General features: G+C 44.4%; 1 protein-coding gene across 1 annotated transcript; it reads left to right on the forward strand.

The window, feature by feature from the left end:
• The first annotated feature begins 8,240 nt into the window (after positions 1-8,240).
• Positions 8,241-12,039, forward strand: LOC119325991. The gene is made up of 6 exons (XM_037599705.1): positions 8,241-8,645; positions 8,816-8,975; positions 9,097-9,279; positions 9,365-9,448; positions 11,012-11,093; positions 11,313-12,039. The coding sequence occupies exons 1-6, from the start codon at positions 8,329-8,331 to the stop codon at positions 11,741-11,743; spliced, it is 1,257 nt and encodes a 418-aa protein (XP_037455602.1). The 5' UTR covers positions 8,241-8,328; the 3' UTR covers positions 11,744-12,039.
• Positions 12,040-14,779: the final 2,740 nt, after the last annotated feature.

A 14,779-nucleotide genomic window follows, 5' to 3' on the forward strand; every position in this document is an offset into this window, starting at 1 on the left:
GCAATTCATTATCCTTTGGAAGCTTCTTCTTCATTATTTTTAGTAGCTTCTCAAATTCTTTATCAGGCACAGCATTCTCTGCCTTCCACTGCAGCAATTCGAGTACGATACCGAGCTTTGTGTTGCCATCTTCGCAATTGGGGTACAACCCCTTTTTGTGATCCTCTAACATGCGATCGAACTTCAGCTTCTCCTTTTGACTTTCGCATTGTGTCCTTGCATCGACAATGACCCGGCGGAGATCATCATCATCGGGCACATTGTCTGGTTCCTCTTGATCTTCAGCAGCTTCGCCCGTTGCAGCACCATCGTGCACATCGTCTGGTGCATCTTGATGTTCAGTAGCATCACCGTATTCAGGGGGCACATAGTTGTCATCGTACTCTTCTTCCTCGCCGTCTTCCATCATAACCCCTATTTCTCCGTGCCTCGTCCAAACATTATAGTGTGGCATGAAACCCTTGTAAAGCAGGTGGGTGTGAAGGATTTTTCGGTCAGAGTAAGACTTCGTATTCCCACATATAGGGCATGAACAACACATAAAACCATTTTGCTTGTTTGCCTCAGCCACTTCGAGAAAATCATGCACGCCCTTAATATACTCGGAGGTGTGTCTGTCACCGTACATCCATTGCCGGTTCATCTGCGTGCATTATATATAATTAAGTGTGTCAAAAATCATTACAGAACATCATGAATAGATAATTAAGTGACCAAATTAATAGAAGTTCATCATCACATAAAAACCAAAGTAGATACATAGTTCTCATCTAACAACATAAAGCTCTGCAGAGCATCTAAATTAATTAAACCATACATTGAAACTATGTAAAACATTTCAATGCGAAAACAAATGCGATCATAATCGCAACCAAGGTAACAACTGATCCAACGGCATAATGATACCAAGCCTCGGTATGAATGGCATATTTTCTAATCTTTCTCATCTTCAAGCGCATTGCATCCATCTTGATCTTGTGATCATCGACGACATCCGCAACATGCAACTCCAATATCATCTTCTCCTCCTTAAGTTTTTTTATTTTTTCCTTCAAGAAATTGTTTTCTTCTTCAACTAAATTTAACCTCTCGACAATAGGGTCGGTTGGAATTTCCGGTTCAACAACCTCCTAGATAAATAAAATCTATGTCACGTTGGTCGGCATAATTTTCATAAACAATAAATGAACCAATAGTTATGAAAAGATAATATATACCACATCCGAATCATAGACAGGACGAGGGCTGACGGGGGCGGATACCAAAACCATCGGCGCACTATATAAGATGCAATAATAAAAGTAAGAAAATAATACAAGTATCTATCTAAACAAACAAGTAATAATATTTTTCCTTTCAGAAAGAAGATAAGAACTAGAGGCTCACCACGGTGGTGTCGGCGATGAGATCGGCGCGGGTGATCGACGGTGGTGAAGACGGGGACGGGGCGTGACGGACCGCTAAACCTAGATAAATATTGAGGAAAATGGAGCTTGGCGGTCGAGCTTGGAGAGGAGAAACCTTAAGTAGTGTGGCTCGGGCATTCCATCGAACACCTTGTGTGCATAGGAGGTGAGCTAGAGCACCACCAAGCCCTCTCCCCCTCGGCCAGAAAAAACAGAGCAGTGTGCTCTGCTCTTGCGCGAGGGGCTATATATAGGCACCACTATTGGTCCCGGTTGGTGGCATGAACTGGGACTAAAGGTAACCCTTTTGGTCCCGGTTCATGCCACCAACCGGGACCAATAGTGGTGGGCCAGGAGCCAGGACCATTGGTCCTGGTTCGTCCCACCAACCAGGACCAAAAGGTCCGGACGAACCGGGACCAATGGCCCACGTGGCCCGGCCGGCCCCCTGGGCTCACGAACCGGGGCAAATAGCTCCATTGGTCCCGGTTCTGGATTGAACCGGGACTAATGGGCTAAACTGGACTGGACGAAAGCCCTGTTTTCTACTAGTGTGTATCACTACGATCGACATCCAACAAACTATTTTCATTGGGTGTATGACCATCGAACATTTTATTCATATAAACAGAACAACAATTATTCTCTGACTTTAAATGAATAACCATATTGCAATAAACATGATCAAATCATATTCATGCTCAACGCAAACGCCAAATAATATTTATTTAGGTTTAACACTAATCCCGAAAGTATAGGGAGTGTACAATGATGATCATATCAATCTTGAAACCACTTCCAACACACATCGTCACTTCACCCTCAACTAGTCTCTATTTATTCTGTAACTTCTGTTTCGAGTTACTAATTCTTTTTTGCAACCGAACAAGTATCAAATACCCATGGGCTACTATAAACACTAGTAAGGTACACATCAATAACCTGTATATCAAATATACCCTTGTTCACTTTGCCATCCTTCTTATCCACCAAATATTCAAGGCATTTCCGCTTCCAGTAACCATTTCCTTTTCAATAGAAGCACTCAGTTTCAGGCTTTAGTCTAGCTTTGGGCTTCTTCATGTAAGTGACAACTTGCTTGCCATTCTACATGAAGTTCCCTTTCTTTCCCTTTGCCCTTTTCTTGAAACTAGTGGTGTTGTTAATCATCAACACTTGATGCTCTTTCTTGATTTCTACCTCCATCGATTTCTTCATCATGAAAAGCTCAGGAATCTTTTTCGTCATCCCTTGCATACTATAGTTCATCACGAAGTTCTACTAACTTGGTGATGGTGACTAGAGAACTCTGTCAATCACTATCTTATCTGGAAGATTAACTCCCACTTGATTCAAGCGATTGTAGTACCCAGACAATCTGAGCACATGCTCACTGCTTGAGCTATTCTCCTCCATCTTTTAGCTATAGAACTTGTTGGAGACTTCATATCTCTCAACTCGGGTATTTGCTTGAAATATTAACTTCAACTCTTGGAACATCTCATATGGTCCATGACGTTCAAAACATCTTTGAACTCCCGATTCTAAGCCATTAAGCATGGTGCACTAAACTATCAAGTAGTCATCATATTGAGCTAGCAAAACGTTCATAACGTCTACATCTGCTCCTGCAATAGGTCTGTCACCTAGCGGTGCATCAAGGACATAATTCTTCCGTGCAGCAATGAGGATAAACCTCAGATCACGGACCCAGTCCGCATCATTGCTACTATCATCTTTCAACTTAGTTTTATTTAGGAACACATATAAAACATAGGGAAGCAACAACGCGAGCTATTGATCTACAACATTATTTGCAAAATACTATCAGGACTAAGTTCAAGATAAATTAAAGTTCAATTAATCATATTACTTAAGAACTCACACTTAGATAGACATCCCTCTAATCATCTAAGTGATCGCGTGATCCAAATCAACTAAACCATGTCCGATCATCACATGAAATGGAGTAGTTTTCAATGGTGAACATCACTATGTTGATCATATCTACTATATGATTCATGCTCGACCTTTCTGTCTCAGTGTTCCGAGGCCATATCTACATATGCTAGGCTCGTCAAGTTTAACCCGAGTATTTCTGTGTGTGCAAAACTGGCTTGCACCCATTGTATTTGAACATAGAGCTTATCACACCCGATCATCACGTGGTGTCTCGGCACGACCAACTTTGGCAACGGTGCATACTCTGGGAGAACACTTGTACCTTGAAATTTAGTGAGAGATCATCTTATAATGCTACCGTCAATCAAAGCAGAATAAGATGCATAAAGGATAAACATCACATGCAATCAATATAAGTGATATGATATGGCCATCATCATCTTGTGCTTTTGATCTCCATCTCCAAAGCACCGTCATGATCACCATCGTCACCGGCTTGACACCTTGCTCTTTATCGAAGCATCGTTGTCGTCTCGCCAACTATTGCTACTACGACTATCGCTACCGCTTAGTGATAAAGTAAAGCAATTACAGGGCGATTGCATTGCATACAATAAAGCGACAACCATATGGCTCCTGCCAGTTGCCGATAACTTCATTACGAAACATGATCATCTCATACAATAAAATATAGCATCATGTCTTGACCATATCACATCACAACATGCCCTGCAAAAACAAGTTAGACGTCCTCTACTTTGTTCTTGCAAGTTTTACATGGCTGCTACGGGCTAAGCAAGAACTGTTCTTACCTACGCATTAAAACCACAATGATATTTCGTCAAGTTAGTGTTGTTTTAACCTTCAAGAAGGACCAGGCATAGCCACACTCGATTCAACTAAAGTTGGAGAAACTAACACCCACCAGCCACCCGTGTGCGAAGCACGACGGTAGAACTAGTCTCGCGTAAGCGTACACGTAATGTCGGTCCGGGCCGCTTCATCCAACAATACCGCCGAATCAAAGTATGACATGCTGGTAAGCAATATGTCTAGTATCGCCCACAACTCACTTGTGTTCTACTCGTGCATATAACATCTAAGCATAAATCTGGCTCTGATGCCACTGTTGGGGAACGTAGTAATTTCAAAAATAATTCCTACGCACACGCAAGATCGTGGTGATGCATAGCAACGAGAGGGAAGTGTGTCGTCCACGTACCCTTGTAGACCGTAAGCGGAAGCGTTATGACAACGCGGTTGATGTAGTCGTACATCTTCACGATCGACCGATCCTAGTACCGAACGTACGACACCTCTGCAATCTGCACACGTTTAGCTCGGTGACGTCCCACGAACTCACAATCCAGTAGAGCTTCGAGGGAGAGTTATGTCAGCACGACGGCATGATAACGGTGTTGATTAAGCTACCGACGCAGGGCTTTGCCTAAGCACCGCTACGATATGACCGAGGTGGATTATGGTGGAGGGGGGCACCGCACATGGCTAAAGATCAATGATCAACTTGTGTATCTGTTGTGCCTTTGGGGTGTCCCCTGCCCACATATATGAAGGAGGGAGGAGGAGGAGGCAGGCCCTAGAGGGGGCGCGCCAAGTATCGGGAGTCCTACTAGGACTCCCAAGTCCTAGTAGGATTCCCCTTTTCCTTTCCGGAGTAGGAGAGAAGAAAGAGGGAAAGAGAGAGAGGGAGTAGGAAAGGGCAAGGGGGCGCGCCGCCCCCTTTCCCCTAGTCCAATTCGGACCCATGGGGGGGCACGCGCCTCCTTCCCTTTTGGCCTGCCTCCTCTATTCTCGTATGGCCCAATAATGCCCAATACTTCTCCCGGCGAATTCCCCTAACTCTCCGGTACTCCGAAAAATACCCGAATCACTCGGAACCTTTCCGATGTCCGAATATAGCCTTGCAATATATCAATCTTTATGGCTCGACCATTTCGAGACTCCTCGTCATGTCCGTGATCTCATCCGGGACTCCGAACTACCTTCGGTACATCAAAACACATAAACTCATAATACCGATCGTCACCAAACGTTAAGCGTGCGGACCCTACGGGTTCAAGAACTATGTAGACATGATCGAGACATGTCTCCGGTCAATAACCAATAGCGGAACCTGGATGCTCATATTGGCTCCTACATATTCTACGAAGATCTTTATCGGTCAAACCGCATAACAACATACGTTGTTCCCTTTGTCATCGGTATGTTACTTACCGAGATTTGATCGTCGGTATCTCAATACCTAGTTCAATCTCGTTACCGGCAAGTCTCTTTTACTCGTTCCATAATGCATCATCCCGTAACTAACTCATTAGTCACATTGCTTGCAAGGCTTATAGTGAAGTGCATTACCGAGAGGGCCCAGAGACACCTCTCCGACAATCGGAGTGACAAATCCTAATCTCGATCTATGCCAACTCAACAAGTATCGTCGGAGACACCTGTAGAGCACCTTTATAATCACCCAGTTACGTTGTGACGTTTAGTAGCACACAAAGTGTTCTTCCGGTATTCGGGAGTTGCATAATCTCATAGTCATAGGAACATGTATAAGTCATGAAGAAATCAATAGCAACAAACTAAACGATCAAGTGCTAAGCTAACGGAATGGGTCAAGTCAATCACATCATTCTCTAATGATGTGATACCGTAATTCAAATGACAACTCATGTCTTTGATTCAATGAGCTAGTCAAGTAGAGGCATACTAGTGACATTATGTTTGTCTATGTATTCACACATGTACTAAGTTTTCGGTTAATACAATTCTAGCATGAATAATAAACATTTATCACGATATAAAAAAATATAAATAACAATTTTATTATTGCCTCTAGGGCATATTTCCTTCACTCTTCGCAAAGGAGCTTTGTGACTTGTTTGCTAGCGTGGAGGTTGCTAGACCTGGTTTGGGTAGGTCAATTGCTTGCCTCCTAACTGGGACGCCAATAAGGAGCAAATCAAAGAAGATCGGCAAAGGCAAGAGTGGTGCCATAGGCAAGACGCATGTGCTTGCTTGATGGATGATCTCCGATCTCTCGGCTTGTCCTCTTGGACTGGGTTGCCTTTGTGGTTTTGGAGGAGCATGATGTCTTGTGTCGAGGTGCTCTTCTTGGGTCACTCGGCGTGGTAGCAATGTTGAGGTTGGTTGTTGTTAGTTTGGAGGGGCGTATGTGTCGTTGTGGGGTTTCATGTCATGTGAGTAGTTCGTCCGTGGTACATTTGTAATGGTTTTCGCCCGATTTCCAATAATTAATTGGGCAATTCTCTTCTTCTTGGTTAATCGATGAGGCAAAAAATTTGCCTCCGTTTCGAAAAAAAAGAAGATAATAATATATAAAGAAAAGGCATCATGATAAAAATAATCTTTCCTAGACACACAGGCGCCATTTGTCAATCGAGCAGGATAATGATCAGTGCCTCAGTTAAGCATGCTTAGCCTAATTTTATGTTTTATATGATGACGATGTTCAGTTGGTGAGGCGCCAACCCCACAACCAATCAGAAGCTGGCCTCCGCCGTTCTAGTTTTGTTGGCTGCCTGGCTGGCCAATGGTCACACTGCCCGACTACCCTATTCGCATTAGACGCGCGTACGCGGCGGCTCGCGATTGGGCGGCGTGGGGGTGGGACCCCACAGGGATCAGACACGCGCCACCCCAACCTCTATCCCCAAATCGCCTTATCTCTTGGGGGCGCAGCCCTCCATGTCTCTGCGCCAAGTCCATACACCCCCAGTGTTCACATGTACGGCAGTACAGTATCTCTCTACTGTGTTTTGGCCTTGTGTGAGAGAAGAAAATTCGTGTGACAAGTACTTCCTCCGTCCGAAAAAACTTGTCATTAAAATGGAAAAAAAGATGTATCTAGATCTAAAATACATCTAGATACGTCCCTTTTTAATCATTTTGATGACAAGTATTTCCGGACGGAGGGAATACGTATTTGTGAGTGGATAGAGTGACACGTCCCTACAAAAAGAAAGGATAGGGTGAGAGGTTTCCGTTTGGTATAGTGCAGGCCATACCCATACTCGACATAATGGTTCTCTACCAATTAGAGCATGGTATACTTTAAATCATGGATAAAGTGGAAAAGGCCGACGGATGGATTTTTCTAATTTTTAATGAGTCAAGATCAACCTGTTGGTAAAATCAACACGGTAAAGTCCACATTTCTACATTTTCTTGCAGTATATGTGCCGTGGATCGCGATCATCGCAATCGGACTATTCATTTCATCAAAGAGAATTTAGCTAGAGCGTGTTACACATTTTTATGGAATTTTATACATAACACTTGATTGTTATAAAGACTGAACGGCATTTCTTAGTCTCTATGGAAAGGTTTAGATACTCCTGGACCATCTTTTGTACCTTCAAGGAACAACATGGAAAACATATTAAACACCCATCTGAAAATGACTCCTTAACCAACACTGAATTGACCCATCTATAGCAGTCAATGTTCTTCTAGCCGTTTTTATGTCATTCACATCGTTCTGAAAGTCTTCCTTTTTTTTATATATTTGCATATGACATCTTTAAAAAATATTGTGGAGGCCAAAAAGATCTACTCCCTCCGTAAAGAAATATAAGAGCGTTTAGATCACTAAAGTAGTGATCTAAATGCTCTTATATTTATTTACAGAGGGAGTAGATTGGAAGTAAGCATCCTATGGCTACAAATATATACTTCTTCTGCAACTGAAAAAAAGTTTCATAAAAGGCAGAATATATGTAGATAGAAATAGATAGAAAAGGAGTTCCAACAGACAGAGTCCATGCGCCGTGTCCACACGCCAGTCGTCACATCGCTACTCGTGCACCACACCTCACCGTTCCTTTCCTCCACCAACGAAACCCAATAAAAGAGAAGATAGGGAGCGAAAAAATCGAGTCTTTAATCCTCGCCGATAGGCCGCAAAGCCTCCCCCATTCGGTTCTCCCCTCGCCGCAATCCACAGCTCCGCGCCCCGCCTCCGGCTGCGGCTGCGGCGCCGATGGGGTACGTGCTGTCGGCGGTGGCGAGGGTGCTGGAGCAGCCGACGGCGTGGGGCGCGGCCTGCGAGATGGCGCTGCTCGCGGGGCCGCTCTGGGCGGCGGCCCTCGTCGGCCTCCTGCTCGGCTGGGCCTGGCGCCCTCGCTGGGCCGCCGGCATCGTCGCCCCCGCCGCCGACCCGCCGCAGGTCGCCACGCTCGACTTCTGGAGGGCCCAGCTCCCCGCCCGCATCCGCGGCCCTCTCGACTACCTCGCCGGCGCGCGGCGGCAGCAGCAGCAGCGGCAGGAGCAGGAGGAGGAGGAGGCTTCCCTGCAAGGGTACGTCGCCTAGTAGGCCCACGAGATGTTCGTTGAAATGCGTGCCTGATTCTTCTTGGTGTGTGGGGAGTAGCTTTTAGTCAAAGCCGCGTGTTCTTTAGTGGGGATTTGGCGAAATCGGAGTGGTCTTCGACCCCTGACCTGCTGCTGCTGCTGCTTCACCTTGGCAGGTCGTCGGAGATGGCGAACGAGGAGCTGGCGGTGGGGAAGAGTGACCTGGTGAACCTCTGGAGGCTGGTGGAGGGCAACGACGGCGGCCCGGCGTGGATCAAGATGATGGAGAAGGCGCTGCCCAACATGACCTACCAGGCGTGGAGGAGGGATCCTCAGGTGAATATCACTTCTCAGTAGATTGATTGGGTTCTCTTATACTTGTTGATGTGAAGTACTGATTACTGAATGCCTATTTGGGAGCTAATTATGGGTCTGTACTGTACTTGGATGAAATCAGAATGGGCCTCCGCAGTACCAGAGCAGCACAATCTTTGAGAATGCAACCCCGGATGAAGTAAGAGACTTCTTTGGAGATGACGAGTTCCGGATGTCCAACAAGTGGGATGATATGCTCATCTCTCACCAGACGCTGGAGGAGTGTCAGACAACTGGGACGATGAAAGTGCATTGGGTTCGCAAGGTAGATGGCCTTGAGATGGTGAATTAGCTCTAAGTTCTGCTAGGTTGTCACTTCATGCTTATCTTTTATTCTCTCTTGCTTGCAGTTCCCCTTCTTCTGTAGTGACAGGGAGTATATCATTGCTCGCCGGATATGGAAACTGGGAAGCGCGTACTATTGTGTTACAAAGGTAAGGAAACTCAGAAATTTACTAGTGTTCATCAATGATGCTTTCTTCAATTATGGGGGTTTGAGATTTATAGGAGAACCGTGCTTGATCCTTAGCATCTGATGTTGCTGACGGAAATTGTGTAAAATTGCAGTTACATCACTGCAATGTCCATGATTCAAGTTTGTATGTTTCCTTGTTTGCAATGGGAATTTTATTTACTCCTTTTGCATTAAAAGAATGCACAGCAAGATGCTCCAAAATACAAGGGACTAGTGTGAAGAAAAATCCTGCGGGCAAAATCTAGAGTTCTGCTGCTTTAACATCCTTGTAAACAAATCGATGATGTTGACAAAAAGTTGCATCGTAGCACATCATGCAACTCAGTTCAGAATAGGCACCGCTAAGTAAATTTAATGATTTTGTTGACTGGACAACAACGCTTCTGTGGATACCTCACGTATGGTAACTTGGTAAGATCAGATTTTCTTTGTCAAGTGTGCTGATATCTTTTTCTAATGATAATGATATGAGGCCACTTCTCCATCCTTTGAGTACATGTACAGATGTACCAGGACAGACTTCTAACATCATTTAAGTCTTGATATTAATGTTGAGTTGTTGATAAAGTGGAAGTCTACAGTTTTTCTTTTTTTGCTATTATTTGGTTGAAATTAAACAACGGGGACAGCTAGATAACCTCTTGCATTAAGTTACATTTAATAGTGGTAACCACACAGTACAAAGAGACGAAGAAACTAGGAAGAGTTGTACAGCAGTGTCAAACTTAAAAACATGTCAATACCAGTTCTGGTTGTAGTTTTATTCCATGCTGTCTTCCTCATCTAAACATCATCTCAATAAAGCACGTGCAAGTACCTGTGGGTTTGAACTCCGTACCCGCGGACCACGTGTCATGACTAAATCCATGTTTCCTAGTCTTGGTTCCATTCCTGCTATAACAAAATGTTATCTGATGTCGATACTTATCACGTGCCTTATAGAAAGTTATATGCATACTATTGTTTCCTTTGACATGGATGTTCATGTCATCTGTCCTTTTTGTCTTCTGTTATTGCATCCTTCTCCTTTTTCCTATCTTTAACCACCCCTGTGCACCCAGTTATTCATTCCTTGATAAATTGATATGATTATGTTTTATATGGCTTCATCGAATTGCCTATTTTATCTTGATGAAAGTTTTCTTTTTGGTTGCTTTTGTAGCTTGTAGGCACATGCATACTAAATAAGTAAGAATCAGTTATGTAATTCTGATTTCCCTTAAAGGAATGGTTTAGATTTGGTGAATAACAAGTCTGTCAACAGTTGTTATTTCAGTTATTTGCACAGCATAAAGTGATTCTTTAGAATATTTCTCAAAACTCAGAGATTCTTCACATCAGCCAGAAAGTAGCATGACTTTAAAACTAGTGCAAAACAGTAGAGTGAAATAACTTGTCCTGAACTAATGTCACCTTGCATGAAGTGAATTACTAGAACATGTCGATGTGCACACGTATTAGGTATACAACTTACATCCTCTTGCTCAACTACTTATCTGTCTCCGTTTTATGCATGATGCAGGGTGTGCCATGTTCATCCATCCCGCGGCGCAGCAAACCTCGCAGAGTAGATTTGTATTACTCAAGCTGGTGCATCCGTGCAGGTAACCACTTCCCTTCACTACCTTATTTGCGTATGAGTGGTAAGAGCTGAAACAGAGCTATTTGAATAGTGAGGTTGAAGGAAATACATTTTATACATGACATGAGAAAGGAACAAAAATCAGACAACATATTTTCTAGAAATTAATGAAAAGAATACCTCTTTCTTTCTTCCATTCTTTCTATAACTAAGGATCTCTTTTGTTTTGATCTTGGAACAGTGGAGTCAAGACGAGGCAATGGTGGCTCGACTGCCTGCGAGATTCTCTTGTTCCACCATGAGGATATGGGCATCCCATATGAGATAGCAAAGATTGGCATTCGGCAGGGCATGTGGGGATGTGTGAAGAGAATCGAACCTGGACTCCGGGCCTATCAGAAAGCAAGGGCTGCTGGGGAGCCACCTTCACTGAGCGCCTTGATGGCCCGGATCAACACCAAGGTCGGCGACAATTTTGTCCGAGGACTGGAGTCCAACAGTGACCAAGACATCATGGAGGCCGAAGAGAAACCTGTGAAAAACCGCATGGCGAGGTTCCTTGTGCTCGGCGGGGCCGTGGCCTTAGCGTGTACTCTCGACCAAGGGCTCCTGACAAAGGCTCTCATCTTCGGCGTGGCACGGAGGTTTGTGGGGCAGAGGAATACATTGTAGGATCTGACATCTTCCTCACAATCCTCTGAGCCAATTTGCGTGGAGAGAACGGAGATGATCTGGCTAACTGTAGCACGTGCCGTTGACGGCAGATGAAGGACATTGGTGTATATATGCTGCCGGCAGTTGATGAGAGAGGGGGAGGCAACGGGGTAAAAAGATGTAATTTACATTCGGAAAAGGGATTCCAGCTATATATGAATTTTTTTTATCTTTGTTTCATGCGATCTTCTATGTGAACTGGATATATGAGAAACCGTAAATCAGAATGTAATTACTTTTTTGGTTCTTTATTATGTACAGTATGTATGCAGTGAGTGGCTCTTCCATTCTAATGGTGAAAACTAGTGAAATGGTTTTCCAGTCATAGTTACATACTAGTACAAAAATGCATTCTTGCCCACGTAGATGTGGTACAAAACATTAACTTATCATTATTTGATTGGGTCAGAGGCGATACACACTGATAATTTTGTTTGCTATGGTTAAATGCTTCTGTAGTTAATGTAATTACGTTTTTGTTCTTTACGGAGTATGTAGTGCCTCTTTCGTTCTAAGGCCCTGTTGAGAAGCCTATTTTTTGGTTCAAAAATCAAGGTAAAATACAGGCCAGTAAAATGATTCATTTCAATTAGAATATAAACTTGTATGGAACATCAGTGTCTGGCCGGTCTAAAACTGATTGTTCACAGTTTACACGCGGGAGCAAATAACCTGGGAAGTAGGAGTACACACGTGCGTGTTCACCAAAGCCTTTCGAAATCTAGTTTTAAAGACATGGATGCAAGAAACAAAATGGTTCTTCAGTTGGACTAATTGGTTTGAAAGATAAGTCAATTGGCTAAACAATCATTTGGTTATGCCATTTTAGGTTTCAGCTTGACATTTTGTTTTCTTAAAAGGAAAGTAAAATAGAGACGAGCGTCTTTTTTTTTTCCCTCACAAGGGGGCTAGGGAAAAGCCTTCCTCCTCTCGATATCCGCCGGCGAGCTTGTGGATTCACCTTCCCTTTGTCTGCTGCTTCGTCGGCTGATGACGGGGAGACAATCTTTGTGCCTCGTGTCCGGCTAGTAGTTAGGTTAGGATTTTAGTCCTTGCAAGGGCGGCGCTTCTTCTTCGAGTTAGCTTTTTGGGCCTGGTATCAAGATGGATAAGACGAAGCTCCATCGTAGATTCTAGCCAGCTCCTTGGGGTGCGCGAGGTTAAGGTTTCTCGTTGTGCGTGCATGACAGCATGATTTGGTGTCAGGTTCTTCATTATTTAAGGGTTCAATGTTGACGACTGCAGCTCCAAGGTGCTGGTCCTTATGGGCACGTACATGAAGACTTTCCGACTGTCATCAACAATGTCAGACCGACTCATGTATGGAACAACGACAACAACAGTGGTCGTTCAGTGGTGTAAGAACCCCGATATGAATTCTATTATATTTAAGATGCTTTATACTTCCGCTGAACTTTTATAATACATCTGACTCATTTTTGCAACAAAAAAAAAACAAAGTAAAAGTTATAATCCACCACCAACACCATGTTACTACGCTCGTGTTTCATGTGGCCATCTAGAAAACCCGGTGTCGCGAACTGAGCATAGCTCAGATGTCTAGGTTTCTTGTGGTGGAACATGCCCACAAGGGTTCGAGTCTTAGACTTCACACGGGTGGTCGCATATTTTCTGGATTTATTCCAGTCTTTTCGACCCTACTCTTTCTGCTCAGTCTCTCGAGGTGCTCATACGGGTCAGAAACGTGTGTGCATACATGTATGTGAGTGTTGTGAGCTCGATACATACTGGCAATACTAAGACTTGCGAACTATTGATAACTTTATGTGAGATTAAAAAGACAACTGGTAACCAACTAATTAGTAGCCAATATTTGACACAAAGATAGATATTGGCATATCAATTTTTGGCATCAAATCAATCATGATATGTGTTTAAAAAAACCCAGTACCTTCTTCATTATTTCTTAAGAACAAAGAGTACCCTATACGTGTACACACACACTACCACCTCACGCACAACATCTACTGAATGCCAAAGGTTTTCCTAACTTTAACATCAAAGTATTGTGTTTCAAATCGTGTGCCGCTTGGCCCTTCAAAATGTCAGCTAGCTGCCCGTGCGTTGCAATGGATGCATGGATATTTTAGTTGTTCAACATCAATCTTGTTTCATAGATACCTTCACCCACTATCTCCACCTCCCCAATCAAATCTCACCGTCTATTTCAATGTCCCGTCCTGGGTAGCACTCACAAGAAGATTTAGTATTACCTGTCAACGGCGGTCTACGAGGAATATACGTGAGGGTTCACCACACGGAAAACACGCTAAGGTGATAGTCGGGGCGATTGCGTGGTGATTGCGCGACTTCACTAGGGTTAGGGTTTTGCTGGCGGGGGTGGTGAGAATACGGTGGTGGCTAGAGCGGCGACGATGCTTCTCTGGTCACGGATCGGCGGTGCATCCTCTCTTATCCGCTTGGAGCGGTGCTGATGGCGGAGCGGGAAGATGCGAGATCGACAAGGACTCCGGAGAAGATGGCATCTGGGGCTGCGGCGGCGGCCACGCCAAAACAGAAGGCTAATACCTCTAGCCCGACTAGGGGTGGAACCAATCCAAGATCGGAGGCGAAAGAGGCCATGGCTACACCGGCGAGAGCGGCGACTGTTGACAAGAACTTTGCAGGTGGGCGAAGCACAACGCAGATGTCAAACAGTCAGAAAACGGCCATGACAGGCGCATCGGCGATGAGCACCCCCCTTCGCAATCGTGGAGATCCTGGGAGCCGGGGGAGTTCTAAATCACCAATAGAATGCAAAACGCCGGATCCAACGTCGAGCCTCTCCGCGAGGCTGGGAGGGATGGTTTTATTGGATAAAGAGGCTAAGGGGATGTTCTTTGCTGAGCCGGAGCAAGTGGTGCCGAAAAGCTCTCGTTGGTCGGCAGTAGGCAAAGTCTGTTCGCCGAAACCAATGGTGAGAAGTGTTCTGGAGAAAACCATGCACAGAGCATGGGGATTGCACCGTGAAGC

The sequence above is a fragment of the Triticum dicoccoides genome, chromosome 6B (assembly GCF_002162155.2).
Source record: "Triticum dicoccoides isolate Atlit2015 ecotype Zavitan chromosome 6B, WEW_v2.0, whole genome shotgun sequence".
Classification (NCBI taxonomy): domain Eukaryota; kingdom Viridiplantae; phylum Streptophyta; class Magnoliopsida; order Poales; family Poaceae; genus Triticum; species Triticum dicoccoides.

Excerpts from the sequence above, each read along its gene's own strand:
- LOC119325991 (XM_037599705.1), top strand. The coding sequence starts at position 8,329 with ATGGGGTACGTGCTGTCGGCGGTGGCGAGGGTGCTGGAGCAGCCGACG. Across the intron at positions 8,646-8,815 it reads GAGGAGGCTTCCCTGCAAGG|GTCGTCGGAGATGGCGAACG; the intron begins GTACGTCGCCTA and ends TCACCTTGGCAG. Across the intron at positions 8,976-9,096 it reads CGTGGAGGAGGGATCCTCAG|AATGGGCCTCCGCAGTACCA; the intron begins GTGAATATCACT and ends GGATGAAATCAG.